This window comes from Linepithema humile, chromosome 3 (genome assembly GCF_040581485.1).
Source record: "Linepithema humile isolate Giens D197 chromosome 3, Lhum_UNIL_v1.0, whole genome shotgun sequence".
Lineage (NCBI taxonomy): Eukaryota > Metazoa > Arthropoda > Insecta > Hymenoptera > Formicidae > Linepithema > Linepithema humile.
In genome coordinates this window covers 10,902,207-10,922,367 of record NC_090130.1, presented here as the reverse complement: position 1 = coordinate 10,922,367, position 20,161 = coordinate 10,902,207, and the positions used below count along the sequence as shown (strand labels likewise).

Genomic DNA, 20,161 nt, shown 5'->3' with positions numbered 1-20,161 from the left:
ATGGCGTTTTTCATTGGGATTGCACTCGTGCAGTATTTCCATAAGAGCAATGTTAAAATCTAAAATCTAAATTTATATTAAATTCTTCGTCTTTACAAAAATTTATCCATGCATTTCTTTGATCCGGATTTTTCGGAAACCTGTTTGTGAATGAAAATTATTTAGTAATTATTGTGAATTTACAATTTCACAATACTATACATATGATTATAATCTCCAAAATAAAAATCTCATTATTGTTGATAATACTAACCGATGAAACGTTATTCCATGATTTCGAGCTGCTGCTGTTATGCCACAAGCTCTACAGTATACCATTTTGATCGTTTATTTCCATACACTGTTGCATAAAAGACTATACACTGCATATTAATGCGTACGGCGTACGGTATGCCGCTTGCCGCTATGCTCGAGCATTCCCTCTCACTTTCAAAAAGTGGTCGCTCAAGATGGCTGTCATGACGTACATCCGTCCGCGGATTTACTTAGTCCTGTAGCAGGATTCTGTAACCTTAACGATGTCGTTATGGTATCGTTGCGCAGGTTTTTTGTATCATGTAATAGCTGCGCAACGATACCATAACGACATCGTTAACATTACAGAATCCCGTTACTGGCTAGTATATGCTCCCTCCTGTTTCTTTTTACTCAATGCCTCAGGCAAACCGGTTGTGGGCGAGGGACGATGAAGAAAAGGGGGAGCTAGAAACAGCTTGTAGGCGAGAGGCGACGAAGGAAGGGGAGAGCATGATGATCTCATCGACTAACAGTAGCTGTCTCTCTTGCACGCTTTAGTGTTTTCTCTCTCGCTCCTTTAATATAGAAATGCTTTGAGTTTTTATTGAAAAAATACTTTTATTTTGTAAAATATTGATAGCACTGAAAATTGCGTAATAAAAATTGAAAAGTAAATTAGAAAGGCGCTATAAATTATATATATTGCAAATTATAACGCTAGATATTTAACGTTTATAATGTTAAATATCGCTGCAACAGATGCATTTGTAATACAAATTGCTTTGTACTCGTATTTAGACTGTAATATCAATGAAAATAAAATATAATTTGGGGATATACACAAAAAACATCATTTGTAAAGTAGTAAAATAAAAGAAAAAATAGTACATATTTAAAAATTATTTTTAAAATAATATTTACTGTTTATATGCATTATTTACAAAAGAAATACTATAAAGAAATTTATTTTTTATATTTAATTGTGAAAACCTCAAAAATTGTCAAGAAATTGTAACTGAAATTCATAAATGTAAGTACAATTCTAGGATAATATAAAAAGCATCATACACAAATTTATTATGATACAAACTTAAATAATGAAATTGTAATATATGTTTCAACATTGCAAATGTGAATATTTATATGATAAAATTTACAAAGTGTTAACAATTTTCAAATATTTGCTAATAAAATATTATTAAAATGTTTCTGTTGAAATCTTAAAATAATTCTTTAAAACAAATATAATGGGGTATATATTAGGGATCATTAAATATGCGGCAACATTGTGATTATAAAATTTTATAAGTATCTATAATAAAAATTAAGTATAATAAATATAATAAGTATATAAGTATAATAATAAAATTTTTATAAGTATCTATAATAATAAAAATACATATATGTTGTAATCTGTTAATATAAAGAAATTTATTTGCGTTAAATTAATTAATAATTTTTTTACAATTTTTGAGGTTTTTACAATTAAATATAAAAAATAAATTTCTTTATAGTATTTCTTTTGTAAATAATGCATATAAACAGTAAATATTAATTTTAAATTAATTTTTAAATATGTACTATTTTTTCTTTTATTTTACTACTTTACAAATGATATTTTTTGTGTATATCCCCAAATTATATTTTATTTTCATTGATATTACAGTCTAAATACAAGTACAAAGCAATTTGTATTACAAATGCATCTGTTGCAGCGATATTTAACATTATAAACGTTAAATATCTAGCGCTATAATTTGCAATATATGTAATTTATAGCGCCTTTCTAATTTACTTTTCAATTTTTATTACGCAATTTTCAGTGCTATCAATATTTTACAAAATAAAAGTATTTTTTCGATAAAAACTTAAAGCATTTCTATATTAAAGAAGCGAGAGAGAAAACACTAAAGCGTGCGAGAGAGACAGCTACTGTTAGTCGATGAGATCATCATGCTCTCCCCTTCCTTCGTCGCCTCTCGCCTACAAGCTGTTTCTAGCTCCCCCCTTACTTCATCGTCCCTCGCCCACAACCGGTTTGCCTGAGGTAACCTTCTCTCTATCATTGAGTAAAAAGAAACAGGAGGGAGCATATACTAGCCAGGACTAGGTAAATCCGCGGACGGATGTACGTCATGACAGCCATCTTGAGCGACCACTTTTTGAAAGTGAGAGGGAATGCTCGAGCATAGCGGCAAGCGGCATACCGTACGCCGTACGCATTAATATGCAGTGTATAGTCTTTTATGCAACAGTGTACGGAAATAAACGATCAAAATGGTATCTGTAGAGCTTGTGGCATAACAGCAGCAGCTCAAAATCATGGAATAACGTTTCATCGGTTAGTATTATCAACAATAATGAGATTTTTATTTTGGAGATTATAATCATATGTATAGTATTGTGAAATTGTAGATTCACAATAATTACTAAATAATTTTCATTCACAAACAGGTTTCCGAAAAATCCGGATCAAAGAAATGCATGGATAAATTTTTGTAAGGACGAAAGATTTAATATAAATTTAGATTTTAGATTTTAACATTGCTCTTATGGAAATACTGCACGAGTGCAATTCTAATGAAAAACGCCATTAAAATTTGGTATTATTGTTGCATATTATAGTTATTTTCTTTTAATTGTACATTATTTCCTAATTAAACATAACAAGTCATTCAATATTGGCGCCCTTGAGCGGCCATCTTGAGCGACCACTTTATATAGTCACTTCCGTCCGCACTTTTACGACCAAACGCTCCCTCCTGTTTCTTTTTACTCAATGCTCTCTATAGATCTTGCCGTGAAATCACCTTATATTCTTACACCGTGATACTACCAGAGAGAAGACTGAGAGTGGACATGCCCGCATTTTTCGTGTTTCTGTGGGCTAGCGCCTCTATGTGCACAAAACGTGCACATTGAACTACGTAGCCAATGTCCACAAATCCCGTAGGTAATGTCCACGATCTTTTGGGTCTCTTCCGTGCTATGTCCACGACTTTTTGGTTCCGATATGTGCTATATCTACAAAGTGTCGGTAATGCATACTTGTAAAACATGATTATGTATATCAATCAGATTTGAAATATAAATACACACGTATTGTAAATACATATTGTAGCATTTATTTTTGCATTTACAGTTTATTTAGCAAAAGATCAGTTATTTTCAATAACCTGTGTAATTTGAAAATGTACATTTAAATTATTTTAATAAATTACTTCTTTAATTTCGCGCGCGCGCGCGCGCGTGTGTGTGTGTGTGTGTGTGTGCGTGTGTGTAAATAAAGTATTGCATTTTTGTTAATATTTAAAAAGATGATAAACTCTTATAGATATTTCATACAGTAATGACCCAAAACTTATTTTGAATATTAAAAGCCAGGGTTGGGCGTTTACACGTAAACTATAATAGATGTAAAAATACTCGCATATTAAACACGAATGCAAGCTAGACAGTAAAAACAATCTTTTTATTTATAATTTGAGAGGACTGTAGTCATGAACCGCCGCAAGCAAGTGTGCACCGCACAAAGTTTCATTTAACAATTAAGTTTTAAAATCTAATTCTATATTCTTAACACTACACATACACAAAATTTTGTGTGCTTGTTCTGGAAGACTTTAATTTTTTCTAAAACAAATATTGTATATCAATTGAAAAAAACCGTGTCATAAAACTTGAAACTATATTGGTCGGATCAAATACTTGTTTATTTTTTTAATATGACTACCCTAAAAATTGCCTTTTTTAAAAATTGTGTATTTACCAATTCTTTATAAATCAGATATTGTCAAAAATTATTTTAAAAATATCTTATTTATAAAAGATTGATAAATAAAAATATGCAACAAAAATGAATGAAATAATGAGACAACAAAGGACTTTTTGAAATTTTTTAATTTGGAAATTCATAATTTACAGTTCAATATAACAGAATCGTAAAAAAAATTTGAAACATTGTGGTTTATAATTACAGAAAAGCAGGTCATAACAATTCTTTACACGATTTCACGTCACAAAATTATTCGCTCACGCTACGAACCGACTAAAACAAATGCAGTCTACTAACTTCAATGAGTATTTGTTTCTGATTGTTGCTTAAGATAGTCAGTATAACATAGAAAAGCATTCAGTAAGCATCGATTTCCATTTATAACTTCTCGTTTCATTAATTCATTATCATGGACAGAAAAAGCAAAGAAACAAATCTTGAAGTTAGGAAATTAATTATTTTTTATTGAAAAAATAGTAAATCTTGAAAAGAAATTGGAAGTATTGTTTGTAAAAGTTATTTGACGGCACGATACGTTATTAAACGATACGAAGACGAAGGACGAATAGAAAATAAAACAGGCCGTGGTAGAAAGAAATTATTAAATTCCTCAGAAGAGCGTTTGTAGTTAGGAAAGTTAAAGAAAATCCGAAGATAAGTGCTCCCCGAATAAACTCACTTCTTCAAAATTTCTCTGAAAAAGAAGTTTCCCACGAAACAGTTCGAAGAGTACTACGGAAAAAATTCGCAAACATTCTATTACAAGCAAAACTGAGTTGCAAAATAGATTACAAAAGGAATGGCAAAAAATAGACAGTGATTATTTGAAAAAAATAGTAGGATCGATGCCAAAAAGACTTGCCGAAGTTATAAAACAAAAAGGGTATCCCACTAAGTATAAATTTTATTAAAATAATAATTTCTACAAAATGAGCGAATAATTTTGTGACGTGGAAACGTGTAAAGAATTGTTATAACCTGTTTTTCTGTAATTATAAACCACAATGTTCCAAATTTTTTTACAATTCTGTTATATTGAACTGTAAATTATGTATTTCCAAATTAAAAAATTTCAAAAAGTCCTTTGTTGTCTCATTATTTCATTCATCTTTGTTGCATTCTCGACTGAACGAATAATTTTGTGACTCACAGTATATATATATATCGACTGTCCTGAGAGAAATTATAGTTTTATAAAACAATCTCCTAGCACAGTTCTCGGAATTTGTTGAACATTTCTGCCGATTTCCGCGGTATACGCCTTCTTTCTTCTCCATACCGCGCTCGCTGCAGCCGCTAGGGTCAACGCCGCCGAGCGTTAGGAGCGGCACTATTTAATTATGAGTGGATTCTTTCCCCTATTTGTGGATTTCATCTCCCTATTTATTAAAATTTTAAAAAATTTATTAAAATTTATTAAAAATAAATTTATTATTAAATTTATTAAGTGAAAATATTTCAATAGATTTCCACATCACCCATGAGGTACTAATGCTGACGCGTTTTTTTAAAAGTGGTTTTTCCAGTAAGTCCGCTCTACTGAAGATAAAAATGCGGAAATCGGCTGAAATGTTTAACAAATTCCGAGCACTGTCCTAGCAAAACAAGTAAACAGCGAGCGTCTCGGTAAAAATTGAGATAAATACGCTACGCTCATAGTCAGTGTGCAACGGAAAGTCTGTGTGTTACCGTGCAGTTTTGTTTCACATTTCTCATTTTGCAATATTATCGTTTTATAAAATATCGTTTTTATATTTTCTTTTATTTCTGTTTAATTGTTATTTAATTTATACAGTTTTTTAGTTTTATATTTAAAAAGTTTATGAAACATATTTAACATTTATTAAATAAAGTATAATAAATAATCAGTGGACAATGCAAACAATTTATGATAAATGTGCTTATAAAAACTGTCGTAACGGACGATATACTACAGGTTCACATTTATTTAGATTTCCATCAAAGCAAGATGCAAGACAAAAATTATGGATACGCAACAGTGGTAAGTTTTGTTTATAAGTTATTTTTTAAAAGCATACTTTTGCATATTTTTGAAATCGTGTTTATAAAAATAAGAAATGTTTCTTTAAATGATATAAATATATCCAATGATAATGTGTTGATGTATACACATTTAACAGCAAAATTAAAGCATCACCCGTTCTGCCCTCCAAATTTCAAGAGAATTTATAACTTCGTCAAAAGTAGGCATAATAAAATGTTCTGAGAAGCATTTTACAACTTGAAAGCTTTACTTTTGAGATCGGTATTTTAGTAAATGACTTACTGATTTTTTACAAAGCTACATCAAATATAAATAGAGATGCGTCAAATTTTAAAATTTTTTACTTTGAGAAGTTCCAATGCGTGATTTATAAATCGCATACAAATGCGGTTTAGATTATTTGAAAGCGTAAAAATCTTTACCTTTAATTTATTCGTTTGAACGTTGTGCAATTTTTTCAACAAATTATTCAATGTTAAAGTAAAAAAACCATTTTTGCTTCAATATTAACACTTTCAAAAGTTATAAACCGCATTTGTGTGCGATTTTTAATTCATGCCATGGAACTTTGCAAAGTTCATACAAAAATTTTGAAATTTAACGCATTTTGCATTCTTTATTTATATCCGTATAGTTTCGTCAAAAATCAGTAACTTGTTTACTAAAGTACCAATCTGAAAAGTAAAGATTTCAAATGTAAAATTTGAATATGGAATATTTCATTATGATCATTTTTGACAAAGTTACACTCTTTCGAAATTTGTCTATTTTTAGAGAGCAGAATGAGTGATACTTTAATTTTGCTGTCGAATGTATAAGTAAAAGTAGCAATCTTAAATTTGTTTATAAAATGATTTAAAAATAATACTCTTAATTCGAGTTTTGATATCTTGTAGAGCAAAGTTATTTGATATTTGATTTTTAATAGGCTAAAGAACGTATTACGAATTTATGGATAAAATAAATTAAGACTTTTGTTATTCTGATATTTTCCCTGTAGATATATATTGCGCAGTAGAGAGATGATCTCGGCATCTTTCGCGCATCAATATGTATTTTAGTGTTTGCTGAATATGTAAGGATTTCATAAAAAATTAAACTTTTTGATATAAGAAGTTTATAAAAAAAACATTAAAGAATAGTTAAATAAAGTACAACATAAGCGTGTGCGGATAAGATCAGCGGGATTTCGAGCCCAAGCACATCTCACGCACACACGAAACGCTGTAGGGGAGAGCGGGGTCATAATGCTCAGCGGGTTGGACCAATCATCTTAATTATGAGAATTTTAAAGAATAATATATATTACTTTTTATCTAAACTTTTACTTCATATAAAATTTATCTAAAATATTACATTATTATGCATATACGAATAATTACAAAAAAGATACATTTGACAAAAATTTTCAGTGATAATTCATATAAGAAATAAAGACATTATAATAAGGTTTTTAGCATACTTAAATTCTCATGCATACCGTACTTTATAGTTACTTGTAATCTGGTTGTTTAAAGCTTTTATATAACAAAAAATGAAACATAATTATCCATGTTTTTTTATTTTCTCGTACTTTTTCAACTATGTAAGCAATCGGGATCATGAGAATCACGGAGTGCGGATCGCGGCGCTCGGGCGTGCGAAGAAGGTTATATCACATACTGTCATTATCTACTTATGTGGGTGATCTTACGTTATTACCTATTACATTAATTGTTAAGTTTATTTGAGAAAATAATAAAAAATTAATAATATTATTAATAATAAATAATTAATAATATTATTATTAATAATAATAATATTCTGTTCTAATAATGTTCTAATGTTCTAATAATATATTAATAATAATTTAAAATGTTATTAAAATATTAAAAAAGAGTTTAATAAACAAATTTTTTCACACAATAAAGTTAAAGAAATTGATTATCATGACCCGCATCTGAAATGCATAATCAAGATAGACTCAATCGTCATGACCCCATCGTGATTACCATAACCCGCAGCCTTATCGTCCTGAACCGACACAGGTAGGCTACACCGATCAAAATTATATTATTTTTTTACATCGATAAATAAAAATTTAATATTTTTAATAATTATTTTAATGATTTTATTGAAAGCCATAATCCTATATTATATGATTTTTCAACAAATTTGATAAAAAATCAATTTAAGAAGAAAATATTAATAATTTTTCTTAGGTGAACGCCATCACACCCCACTCTCCCCTATATGAAAATAATTCTTTTTTTCAAGCAAATAAGAATGCAATTCAAATTCAGCTTTATTTTGATGAATTTGAAGTATGTAATCCTTTAGGAAGCAAAGCTGGAATCCATAAAATAGGGGCTTTTTATTTTACAATTAATAATTTTCTTATTTATATTAATTCAGAACTACAAAATATTTATTTATTAGCATTATGTTATACTAAAACGTTAAAGAATTTGGATTAAATCCTGTATTAGAAGTAATTGTGAATGATATTAAAATTCTAGAAAATCAAGGCATATTTATTGAGTCTTTAAATACATACATAAAAGGTACATTAGTATCTATAGCTTGTGATAATTTAGCTGGAGCTATGTTACTTGGTATGAATGAATCTTTCAGTTCTCATTACTATTGTAAAATTTGTATAATGCATAAAAAACATGCTCAAAAAGCATGTGTTGCAGATCCAAATTTGTTACGAACAATAGAAAGCTTTCATTGTTTATCAAATCAACGAAATTATGCTAATAACGACACTATGAATTTTTTTGGAGTAAAACACCCAAGTGCTCTGCTTAGTTTAACTCACTTTAAAGTATGTGAAAATATGAATATTGATGTAATGCATGACTTCTTGGAGGGCATTTGTCAGAGAGATTTAAAATTATTTATAGATTTTTGTAATAAATCGGAACTAATTACTTTGAAAGATTTGAATGATAAAATACAAGCATTTGATTATGGCCTATGTAATAAAGCCAATCTTCCAAGTATTATACATTTCAGTAAAAATTCAAATTTAATAGGACAACGTGCAAGACAAACTCTTTGTTTAATAATTTTTTTACCTTTAATTCTGCAAGATGTAGTTCTAAAACTTGGCAAAAATTTTCCTAAATGGAAAATAATATTATTGCTTATAAAAATGTTAAAAATTGTTTTAGCACTAAAAATTACTTTTAATATGCTGAACGAATTAGAAATTACAATAAAAGAACATCATAAATTATTAATCGAACAATATTGTATTTGTTTAACACCTAAAGATCATTTAATTACTCATTATCCTGCGATAATAAAGAAAATGAGTCCTCCGCGAGCTTACTGGACAATGCGGTTTGAAAGTAAAAATGGTTATTTCAAAGATTTAGTTCATAAAATAAAAAATTTTTTAAATATTGCATTTACTTTATCTGTACGTTACCAAAAATATATGATTTCTCAATGGGAAAATAAAACTAATTTTTTACTGAAACAACCAGTCCTTCAAAATTTCAAGATGCGACATTTAAAATCTATGAATTACGCAAAAATAATTAAAGAACATTTCAATATTACATTTATTTATGTTGGAAAAAGCGTAGAATTTATGGCCGGTTTATGCTTCGGTCTTAATCTTAATCTTAAGAGTTGATAACGTAGAATGCCATAAGGCCGGCGTCACATAGAACCCGTAAGGGTGCATCCCGACGAAGGAAGAAATAGCGGAACGGAACAGTAGCGGAAAAGAAACTAGATGGAAAGTAGCCAATCAGAATGATTCCGTTTCAATTCCGTTCCGCTTTTTAACCACTGGGTTCCCCATGGCACGGAACTGTTACGGAACGGAAAAATTTCTAACCTATCGACATGAAAAATTCGCGAAGTGTCCGTTTGTTTATTCGTTTTGCAACGTACGTGCATTTTGGAAGCTGTTGGAAGGAAATAAAAAGCAATGTCGTCATCGGTACGTTATTATTGTATAAAAATAAAATATATATATTAAAACACTATGTATGTTTTCACATAAATTCAATTATTTAACATGAAACTCATAAAATAGATTAGGTTAAGTTGTTCTTATAATATATAATAGAAATTTAAAAAACAGATACAATTGTATGTAATATATTTTATTGATTAGGAGAAATTCAAATGTGGATATTGTGGCTGGATTATTTGGCGTGATAAAAGTGGACAGATTTCACATGGTTGCTTTGGAAAGTGTAAAGAATTATTAATGGATAAGGATAAAAATCTTTTTAGAAATGGTACGTATATTTGTGTCTACAAAAGAGGCAATATATTCAACAAACTATTATTTATTTTTTAAGAACTGTCATTCATTTAATTAATTAAGAACTGTCATTAATTTAATTAATTGGCATGTAGAGAATGAGACTGGTGGAAATAGCACTATTGAAGAAAGTACCTACGAGAAAGAAAATATTGATGAAAATCTTGAGGAACACATTGATATCGATAAACTAGATAAAGATTTAATAAGTGCAGTAAAAGAAAGACCAGCATTATATGATTTTCGCATACCGGTGAAAGAGCGAGGAAGGAAACAAAAAGACAGCTTATGGCAAGAAGTCAGCGTACGTTTGAAAGGTAGTATTTATATTTATTTATTTATATATTTATTTATATTTATTTACTTATATATATATTTATTTGCAAGGTTTTCTGTATATAAGCAAACACACACGCACACATATGTATATATAAAACAAGTATTACACATTTAAATATATTTTTTAATTACATTATGTGTTGTAGGTTTATATACCGCTACTGAAGCGGAAAAACGATGGACCTATTTAAAATCTTTGTTTCGTCCCAATCAACAAAGAAATGGTGATTAAGAGATATTCCAATGCTGGTAACAGTTCGACTTTTTCATATCAAGATTTCAAAAAGTAGGGGGTAAGAACTCAGGCGACATCAGAATCAGAGGTATTTCTAGTATCAAGTTTTATAAAAATCTGTCAATTTCCTAAATTTTCAATATTTTTGGTCTTTATGTTAGATCTGACATTTTCAGTTTTCGAAATCCGACTTAAGATTTGTATTTAGCTGGCCGTAAAACTCTCTGTTCAAATTTTATAAAACTCCCTTACTTTTAAAAATTTTTCAAATTCTTAGTTGCCATATTAGATCCGCCATTTTAAATTTTCGAAATGCGACTTCAGATTTGTTATTAGCAACCCGAAAAAGTCCCTGATACCAAGTATTATAAAAATTCGTTAATTTCTAAAAATTTTCAAAATGTTTTGGTGGCCATATTAGATCCGCCATTTTGTATTTTCAAAAGATAACTTTAGACTCGTATACAGTAACCCGAAAAACCCCTTGATACCAAGTTTTATAAAAATCAGTTAATTTCTTAAATTTTTTAAATTTTTGGCGGCCATATTAAATCCGCCATTTTAGTTTAGATTCATGTGACAGTGCACAAATAAGTAGAGTACTCGAAAGTGTTAATTGGAAGAGAAAAACGTCGAATGAATAATCGCTACACTTGAATAATTACCGTTTTTATTATTTTTTTTCGGTTTTCTGAAATTTTAAGTATGATCCAATTGAATTTGATAATTTTGCCACGCGCCATTGAAAAGCTTACATTTTTCTGTAAATTTTAAGATTTTTTAAAAAATTTTTAGATCAAATAGAAAATGAGCAGCATGGATGTAAAGTTAAGAAAGAATGCCCCATATATATATATATATTAAAAGCTTATTTATTGTATATATTATAATTATACTTATGATATACATTTTATATTTCAAGATTTTATATACCATAGTTTAAAAAAATCGTAGTAATTTAATAGAATGTAATAGTATGTAGAATATATCGCAGTATATTAAAATTATTGAAAAAGAGTAAACTGTACAGAATTTTATATTTCAATTCATTGTCAGTCAAGTCGGACCAAGAGGGTAGAGTCAAAGTGAATATATGTTGAAAAGATTGATTTATTCACTGTTTTCGTTTCATAAATTATTTTTCCGTAGTCACTACAAGCGAAACTTCAAAGTGTAATATGCGCTGATAGCTAACTTGTATATGACAACGCGCTGCGCACGAAATGTAGCGATTATCTATTAGAGTGTAATGTGAAAGGGATGCTTTAGCAACAATTTTAGTTAACTTTTCTTCCTCAAATACGTGATAACATATCATTTTTATATTTATTTAACGACTATTGCACAATACAAGTGCGGTATAAGCAGTGCCGGATCTACACATAAGCTAGATAAGCTACAGCTTAGGGGCCTCACATTATAAGGGGGCCTCTTTAGTATAGAAAAGATTTAAAAAAATATATTTTTTGTTAATAAGAGGGGGCCTCCTTAAGATCATAGCTTAGGGGCCACAAAATCGTACATCCGACCCTGGGTATAAGCGATGCGTCATGCAGCGCGACGCATATAGTGTGATACTGATGACTCATTTTTGAAAGATGCGATTTTGGAACATAATAAAATCATATATGGTTGAATTCAGCGTAAAAAATGCTACAACTTTTGTCATTACAAAAATTTTGAAATTTGAAAAAATAATAACAAGGGGTAAGGGTAAATTAAAAAAAATTAATTTTTTGAAAATCCAACTACACAGTTATAAAGCCCATTACAAGCCATACAACTTCTATTTGAAACATTTTTTTATATTTCCTACGGTTTTGGCGATAGTTACACACAAAGAAAAAACCCGTTTTTTTCAAAAGAGTGTTTCACCCCTTAAATTTGAGTTAACGCCGCTATAAAAAAATACGTGTCTCCTCAAATTGTATGTTTTACAACATATTTCAAGGAGAATCAAATCGGGAGGGGACACTTGTGAACGTTCTCTTAGTAAGAATAACATATCATTTACTTTCTAGAATCAAATTTTGATCAGTTTTATTTATACGTTTTATGTATATTTTATGTATGTTTATTTTGAATTTGCACCTTAAATAATGTATCAGTTACTTTTTATGTTGGTAATATATTAAAAATTTAGATAATTATTAAAATATAAACATATTGGAGTGTCTTTTTTGGAACTTGGCCAGACCTTATCATTTATAAATTTTTGTGTTATTAATAAATTATTTTCACCAATGTCTTCTCACCATTCGAAAATCCTGTTAATTTTAGTTTCGGAGATTTTTCTAACACGCATTGCGAAATTGAAGCCTGCACAAACGTTGCTATTATTCGATCATGGTGTAAAAAATCTTTGTGTCTCAAACATTTTTTCGATGACTTATTATTGTTCTAGCTTTGAAAACTAATTCACATGTAAATTATTGTATTCATAATAATGCAAGTATTTATGGAAATATAACGTGACAATTTATAAATTGGTGATATTTTAAATCTGCTTTGATTACATTTTGATCCTGCAATATTCTTGAATACATTGTTTTCTTGGAATTTTTCGTACATCAATCGTTATATACTTTAATATTGCTTGCTACGGAGTGCATTTTCATATATTTCCGTACATTTACTTTTGGATAATCATAGTCATATTTAGGGATGATTTACCCCCGTAACATTGAATGGTTAAATGGAGCGAAATGTAAATTTTTTATTTGTCTGTGGCAAATCATTTTTAATGAGTTTTGTTCGCAAAAATTACATCTCATATAAACGAAATAAAATGTGTTTAAGGATGGAAACTTCCAAAAATTTGATTTTTTAAAGAAACGCAAAAATACGTAAACTTAATTTTTTTCAGATTTTTTGGCTCGAACTTAGCCTTGTTAGGCGAATTTTTTTGAAATTTATAGGGGTGATTTACCCCTTAAAATTGGATTAATCAAATTGACCAAATTGTGTTTTTCATCCCTCCTTATGACACACATTTTCCAATTGGATTCGTTCAAAAAGATTGCATTCTTCTATATGAAACGAACCAAATCGGCACTCGACACCTATTTTGAGGAGTTATTTCTAAAATTGTTTTTCCGCAGATAAAAAAATACGTCTCGCTTATATTTTAGTCAACTACAACATATTGCAAAATTGATAAAATCGGCGGGGGACACCTCAAGTAGTTTATCTAATATATAATATATATTAGTTATCAGTGCAGCAATAAAGAACAAACCTAATATGATAAGGCTGGTCAGATAGAACAAAGTACGTGTAAAGGATTATAAGAGCAGAACACTGATTATAAGATAATGTAAAAATGGTTAATGCTAAAAAACCTTACTTAAGGAGCTAGGTTGGAGGCATAACAAAAATGATAAAAAAAATTAGGATAAAATTCCGAATAGGTGAAACGCCCGATTTTTTTTAAACTGCACTATTTTATGTATTTTGGCGCGCTGATTACGAATATAATAATGAAAATCGCCGACAAGGTCATTTTCAAGGTCAAAATTCCAAAAAAACTGAAAAAATATCACTTTTTAACATTATTTCAATAAATATTGACGTAACAAACAAATGTTTTAAATAAAAGTTGTAGTTCTTGTAAAAATACATTATTTATGTTCTATGCATTTTTTGTGTAAAACTGATAATTTTCGAGAAAATTGACGTTAAAGATTAAAAACTTTGGTAAACAGGTAGGCCTCAGCTTGCATGCGCATGCCGTTCAAAAATGTAGCGGCGTGTGTGCGTATACAATTTATGTATATTTATTAAATCTTTGCCTTGCTAAAAATCTAATGAGTCTACAATATACTAAAAATACTAGATACTGAAAAGATTAGCAAAACCCCAACGCAAGGTGTGTGCGCGCAGAAAGTTTATATGAATTAAATCTTTGCCTTACTAAAAGTATGATGAGTCTACTATATACTAAAAATTTTAAATACAGGAAAGATTAGCAAGACCCCAACGCAAGGTGTGTGCGCGTAGAAAGTTTATATGAATTAAATCTTCGCCTTACTAAAGGTATAATGAGTCTACAATATATTAAAAATATTTGATACTGAAAAGATTAGCAAAACCCCTACGCAAGGTAGAGCATATTGTGTTTGAAAGTTATTTTCAACTTCTATAATAGACACTAGCTATGTAATAGGCGGCGGGAGGGGCGGAGCCCCTCCCCCCTGCACCCCCCTCCCCGCCTGCACCCATTTTCCCCTCGGGGGGCTCCGCCCCCCAAACCCCCCGTGTTTCATCCTACTTACCAAAGTTTTTAATCTTTAACGTCAATTTTCTCGAAAATTATCAGTTTTACACAAAAAATGCATAGGACATAAATGATGTATTTTTACAAGAACTACACAACTTTTATTTGAAACTTTTTTTTGTTACATCAATATTTCTTGAAATAATCTCAAAAAAGTGATATTTTTTCACTTTTTCTGACCTTGTTTTGACCTTGAAAATGACCTAGTCGGCGATTTTCATTATCATATTCGTAATCAGCGCGCCAAACTACATAAAATAGTGGAGTTTCAAAACAATCGGGCGTTTCACCTATTCGGAACTGCACCCAAAAATTATGCTGACATAACACAGTACTTTGTAAAATATACATATTGCCATATAAAAAGATTTTATTTAATATTTCTAATCTAAATGTAATAGATTTTGTACATAATCATATTAATGACAATAATATATTTATTTATTAAATTAGAATAAGAGTTATCCAAATAAGCAGTCGATTGCAAACATAAAAATAAAAATTTTCTTTTTTACAATTTAGTTAATTCAGAGAATACCTGTAATATTGATGATAGTGTAAGATGTGTACAATAAACTCATTACTATTTCCTCATGAATCTTCCGATACCAAGTTTTTAATATACATATATATTGCTAATAGATTTTTTTCTTTAACAAATTGAATTTACTGTCTCCTTTCTCTCTATATTTAACCGTTTCACCACCACTTTAGCACCTTCTGTGATGTCCTGAATAAATTTTAACATTTCTATGCGTATATTGTTATTTTTAGTATCGTTGAGATTGTTCAGAGATCTTCGTCTTTGTCTAAGACATCTCTGCTGAATAGCATTGTCTTTGTTATGTACATGCAGCAAATCATAATAAAAGTCGTCTGTGATATCTTGCAATTTTCTCGGTGAGCCATGCTTTGACGATGAATTTCTTCGTGAAGTGTGTTGATGAATATCATTGTTTTTTTCTTGTATGTTCTTCGCACATGTAGCAGTCTCTTGAATATTCTTATTAATCGTTATACAGGATTTGTTCTTCTTGCTTTTCATTCCTTCAGAATCTGCTAACTTGATGAACGACGAATTATTCGCAGTGTGTGAATTTATGCATTTATTATCCGATGAAACTGTATCGGAAATTACATTTCCCGTTAATGTCATAGTATTTTGCTGTTTACATTCTTCATTGTTGGTTGTTGAGGAAAATCGACGTTTTCTGTACGTATGTACAATGTTTTGCAAAGCCAGCGGTATTTGTTCAACGGTGATAACTTTATCAGAAATTATTCTTGGAAGCTTTGCCTTCTGTCGAGACAATTTATCCGAGTCTGCAGACTGCTCAGAAATTGTAGAAATCTCTTTGCTAGTCATTTTACTTGGACTTGATGATGAACAGAACGATGGCAGAGAACTGTGTCTCTTTATAGATGTATCACATTTACCTGACCGTTTAATATTTGTATCATTCATCAGTAAGTCTTTATTTTGCAAACCTGCATTTGTTTTGTCAGATGAAAATATTGAAGATTGAAGAAAAATGTTGGAAATATCCTCTTCTTCTTTTTCCATTTCGCTTATATTATATTTATTTTTCCTATTTTGTTCATTGCCACTTTGCCATTCTATCAATTGGTTGCTTTTTTCAACAGTGTTTCCGCTTACTGAGCAACTGTCGCCATTCTTAATATTAGAGGAGAAATACTGCCATCGGGATTTATATGGAGTTAAATAACTCATAGTGTTAAGATTATCGTAACTAGGAACACTTGATTTATCCAGTCTTTTATCTATAAAATTAACATCTAAATTATGTATAGAATTATTATTAAGAATATTAAACGATGATGAATACACATTACCGTTAATCGCATTACTAATTTTACGATGTTTGTTCTTATCATGTGAGGAATCGATCATAGTCACCAGGTTTTCCAGTCGCAGTAAGCTTGAATTTAGCAAACACTTTTCTCCAGCTTTTGTTTCAACTTTCTCAGAATTTTCTAATACTTCATCCACTTCTAATTTAGTTTTTTGTTCAATGACGGCTATGCTATCCTGATCTTGTCGTATAGTGAACATTAAACCTTCCATTACTAAATCAGTAATGTTAGAGGAACGCAAGACCTTGTCTTCAGGTATTGTCTTTTTCTCAAATTCCCTACCTTTTTGTTTATGAGCTTTGTACCACTTATTGTGTGCATTATTTTGCAATTGATTATTGTGAGCGTTCATTGACATTCTAATGTGTTGATTATCATTTCTTTGAGATTTTATGACAGGCATCTTATCATAATGCTCTTTCTCATTTTCTGCTTGTATGGATTTCACATTATTTTCTCTCATTTTTGTAACTAAATCTTTATTTATATTCTTTACTTCAGTTTCCAAATTCGTTTGCATATGCTGATCACATGTAGCTGAAAACATGTTTAATCTTGTGTTGCGCTTTGCATTCTCAATCTCTTTCTTGATAAAACATTGATGTGGTACATTGTTAGAATCTACAATAGTTTCATTTGTCATCTTTTTGTTATCTAAACCATCTTTATTAGTGACAGTACTATCTTCCTCAATTAAATTTTTATCAAAACTAAATTTATTTGATACTGACAATTTATCGACACTATCATTTATTATTCCTGTGACAGAAAATTTCAATGAAGAAAATATTTTGCACGTTGGAATATCTTGTATTTCCTGATCTTGTTTCTGTATTGCTACCGATTTTGAATTTTTGTCTATATTACTCGTCTTAATTTTATTTGTTTTCTCTGTTGCTCTTAAGGATTCTTCTTGTGTAGAATTGATAGCATGTTGCTCCATGCCTCTCTCATAATTTGTCGTACTATAAGATTTATTTTCATATATCATATTATCACGCAGTTTTGTATTAAGCTCATTAACATGGTATGTTTCGGTAGGTACATTTTTAATTTTTGCATCCAGATTATCATGAAAGTTTATAGAATTTTGTATGTTATTATCTTGGAGATTAGAATTTACTATCAGTTTTGATGCTTTATTCAACGTATCGTCATTAAATTTTGAAATATGATCTTTCTTGTTTTGACACAATGAAATTTTTTTTGAAGAGAACTTCTCAGTAGCACATATTACAGTTTTACTACCTTTCTTTTCGGTATCTGCGTCGTCGACTTTTGGATATTTTAAATCAAACAACAAGGATTCTGACGAAGAGCAAATACTTATAGTTAACACAAATGCATATGAAAATGCTGCAGCATTAGTCCGTTGCTGGAACTTTAGTATTGCAAACATTTTGTCTTGGCGGGTCCAAGATGTACAATCTGCATTTTTGTATTGCATCAGAGTAAAGAAATTTATAGATTTAGAGCTATAATCACTTATTTATCAACAACAGGATATTAGTAATAACAAAAAAAGGATACTATAAGTAACAAGAAGATGCTGTGTACTAAACTGCTGGCCTTGGGTTGGATGGCACTTTATAATCCTTCGAATAATTTTTAATAATTCTCGACCATATAAAAATTTCACAGTATTCCTGAAAACATATATAATTGAAATCTGTGCAAACCAGTAGCAATGCCAATGTCTTACCTTATTGTACGATGATATCTAAAGATAAATTTGTATATATTCTTCTTATGACATAGCCAATAAGAACCAGGAATGGTTAAGAGAGATTCTTTCTCTGAGTCGAGCCAATCGAAATGACTAAACGCCCGTAAATGTATTCCAGGCATTTTCTTTCAGGTAATAAATCTTGAAATAATGGAACTAATCTTTTTGAATCCTGTCTGATTCCAACTGATTCTCTTACGATAAATGTAAGATAATAAAGCACTCGTTGCTAAAATTATTAATTTACAAGTTAGAATTATTTTATTTCTTCTTTTATGTTAATAAATAAATATAAACTTACTCCTTTTATAACTTCATTGATAAATACATCTTCTACTATGTCCCATGGTAAAAATTCTGTAGATGTAAAAATGCCAAGTCCCCCTTTACTTTCAATGTGTACACCCACTGATTCTACGACTAATAACTTATCTGTAAAATAATATAAAAATTAACAAACTATACAAATTCTCCATTCTTAAGAAATAAACATCAAATTATTTTATTGTAAAAACAAAAATTTACCTTGTTTCATAGAAGTAATAAACAACTTACATTGCAGTATTAAAATACAGACCGATATTATAAATAGAATTAAGATTTTAGACAAGATCCATGTAAAGAAGGTTGTGCAGAATAACACTAAATACAAATTGAAATTGAAATGTTTCTTGCTTCGCAATGCTAAATTTATGATATTGTCACTTAAACCTTCTTTCTCTTCTAGTATCAGATGTTCCCCATTTACGCTTCTGAAGAATACTTCAGTGGGATGCGCTTGTGATTGAGAATTTGACGACATCAATGACGATTCTGTATATAAAAATTGTATTAATCTTCTCTAATTAAATTTAACACAAGTAATAAAGAGCAGCTTAAGAAAAATTTTGCTGTATTGTTTCAATAATATATACTGTCACATTTATACAAATATACTTACTGCTTGTTTCTTTTAGTCATATGCAAAGTGGTTAAATGCAATGATAAGCATTTATAACATCGAGTCCGCATTCTCTTTAAAATTTGAATAATCGTTGAACGAGTATTAATGTGTGACTTGTCCTTTTAATGATAACAGAGTTATAAAAATTACACGTGCATATACTAGTCAAGATGTGTACACATTAAGATTAAACAAGCCCACAACTTAGAAACAGAATTAGCATAGACAAGAAATACACATATTTATCATAGACAAGAAATTATTTTGTCTACAGTATTAACTCAAGTTATTCTCTATTTTATCTCAATTGGACGTACGATACATTAGTATATGCATATCTAATGTAAATATTTAAGACGGACAGAGGACAAAAATATATTGCTCCCTGTTTCTACGCTCACGATTTAAAGCTGTTTTTATGAACATCTAGGTTCACGCCTTGTGCGAAATTCATACCTGCCTCGTTATCCGACAGCTATC

At 29.7% G+C, this 20,161-nt stretch overlaps 2 protein-coding genes across 4 annotated transcripts; one reads left to right on the top strand and one right to left on the bottom strand.

Moving 5' to 3' along the window:
* The first annotated feature begins 9,699 nt into the window (after nucleotides 1–9,699).
* Nucleotides 9,700–15,902, top strand: LOC136998859 (uncharacterized). Its single transcript, XM_067352188.1, has 5 exons — nucleotides 9,700–9,957; nucleotides 10,135–10,261; nucleotides 10,383–10,604; nucleotides 10,773–10,949; nucleotides 11,657–15,902. The coding sequence occupies exons 1-4, from the start codon at nucleotides 9,946–9,948 to the stop codon at nucleotides 10,856–10,858; spliced, it is 447 nt and encodes a 148-aa protein (XP_067208289.1). The 5' UTR covers nucleotides 9,700–9,945; the 3' UTR covers nucleotides 10,859–10,949; nucleotides 11,657–15,902.
* On the bottom strand, nucleotides 15,214–20,096 carry LOC105667547 (uncharacterized). Of its 3 annotated transcripts, XM_012359386.2 has the most exons (7): nucleotides 19,679–20,096; nucleotides 19,264–19,551; nucleotides 19,040–19,170; nucleotides 18,715–18,967; nucleotides 18,543–18,658; nucleotides 16,992–18,440; nucleotides 15,214–16,919 (listed from the first exon to the last, which is right to left on the bottom strand). In XM_012359386.2, the coding sequence occupies exons 4-7, from the start codon at nucleotides 18,858–18,860 to the stop codon at nucleotides 15,790–15,792; spliced, it is 2,841 nt and encodes a 946-aa protein (XP_012214809.2). In that variant the 5' UTR covers nucleotides 18,861–18,967; nucleotides 19,040–19,170; nucleotides 19,264–19,551; nucleotides 19,679–20,096; the 3' UTR covers nucleotides 15,214–15,789. The 3 variants fall into 3 exon arrangements, with proteins under 3 accessions (XP_012214809.2, XP_012214807.2, XP_012214808.2); XM_012359384.2 differs by having other exon boundaries at nucleotides 15,214–18,440; XM_012359385.2 differs by having other exon boundaries at nucleotides 15,214–18,440; nucleotides 19,450–19,551.
* Nucleotides 20,097–20,161: the final 65 nt, after the last annotated feature.

Excerpts from the sequence above, each read along its gene's own strand:
- LOC105667547 (XM_012359384.2), bottom strand. The coding sequence starts at position 18,860 with ATGCCTGGAATACATTTACGGGCGTTTAGTCATTTCGATTGGCTCGAC. Across the intron at positions 18,659-18,714 it reads AGATATCATCGTACAATAAG|GAATACTGTGAAATTTTTAT; the intron begins GTAAGACATTGG and ends ATATGTTTTCAG. Across the intron at positions 18,441-18,542 it reads GCATCTTCTTGTTACTTATA|ATTGTACATCTTGGACCCGC; the intron begins GTATCCTTTTTT and ends ACAAAAATGCAG.
- LOC136998859 (XM_067352188.1), top strand. Across the intron at positions 10,262-10,382 it reads TAAAAATCTTTTTAGAAATG|AGAATGAGACTGGTGGAAAT; the intron begins GTACGTATATTT and ends ATTGGCATGTAG. Across the intron at positions 10,605-10,772 it reads AGTCAGCGTACGTTTGAAAG|GTTTATATACCGCTACTGAA; the intron begins GTAGTATTTATA and ends TATGTGTTGTAG.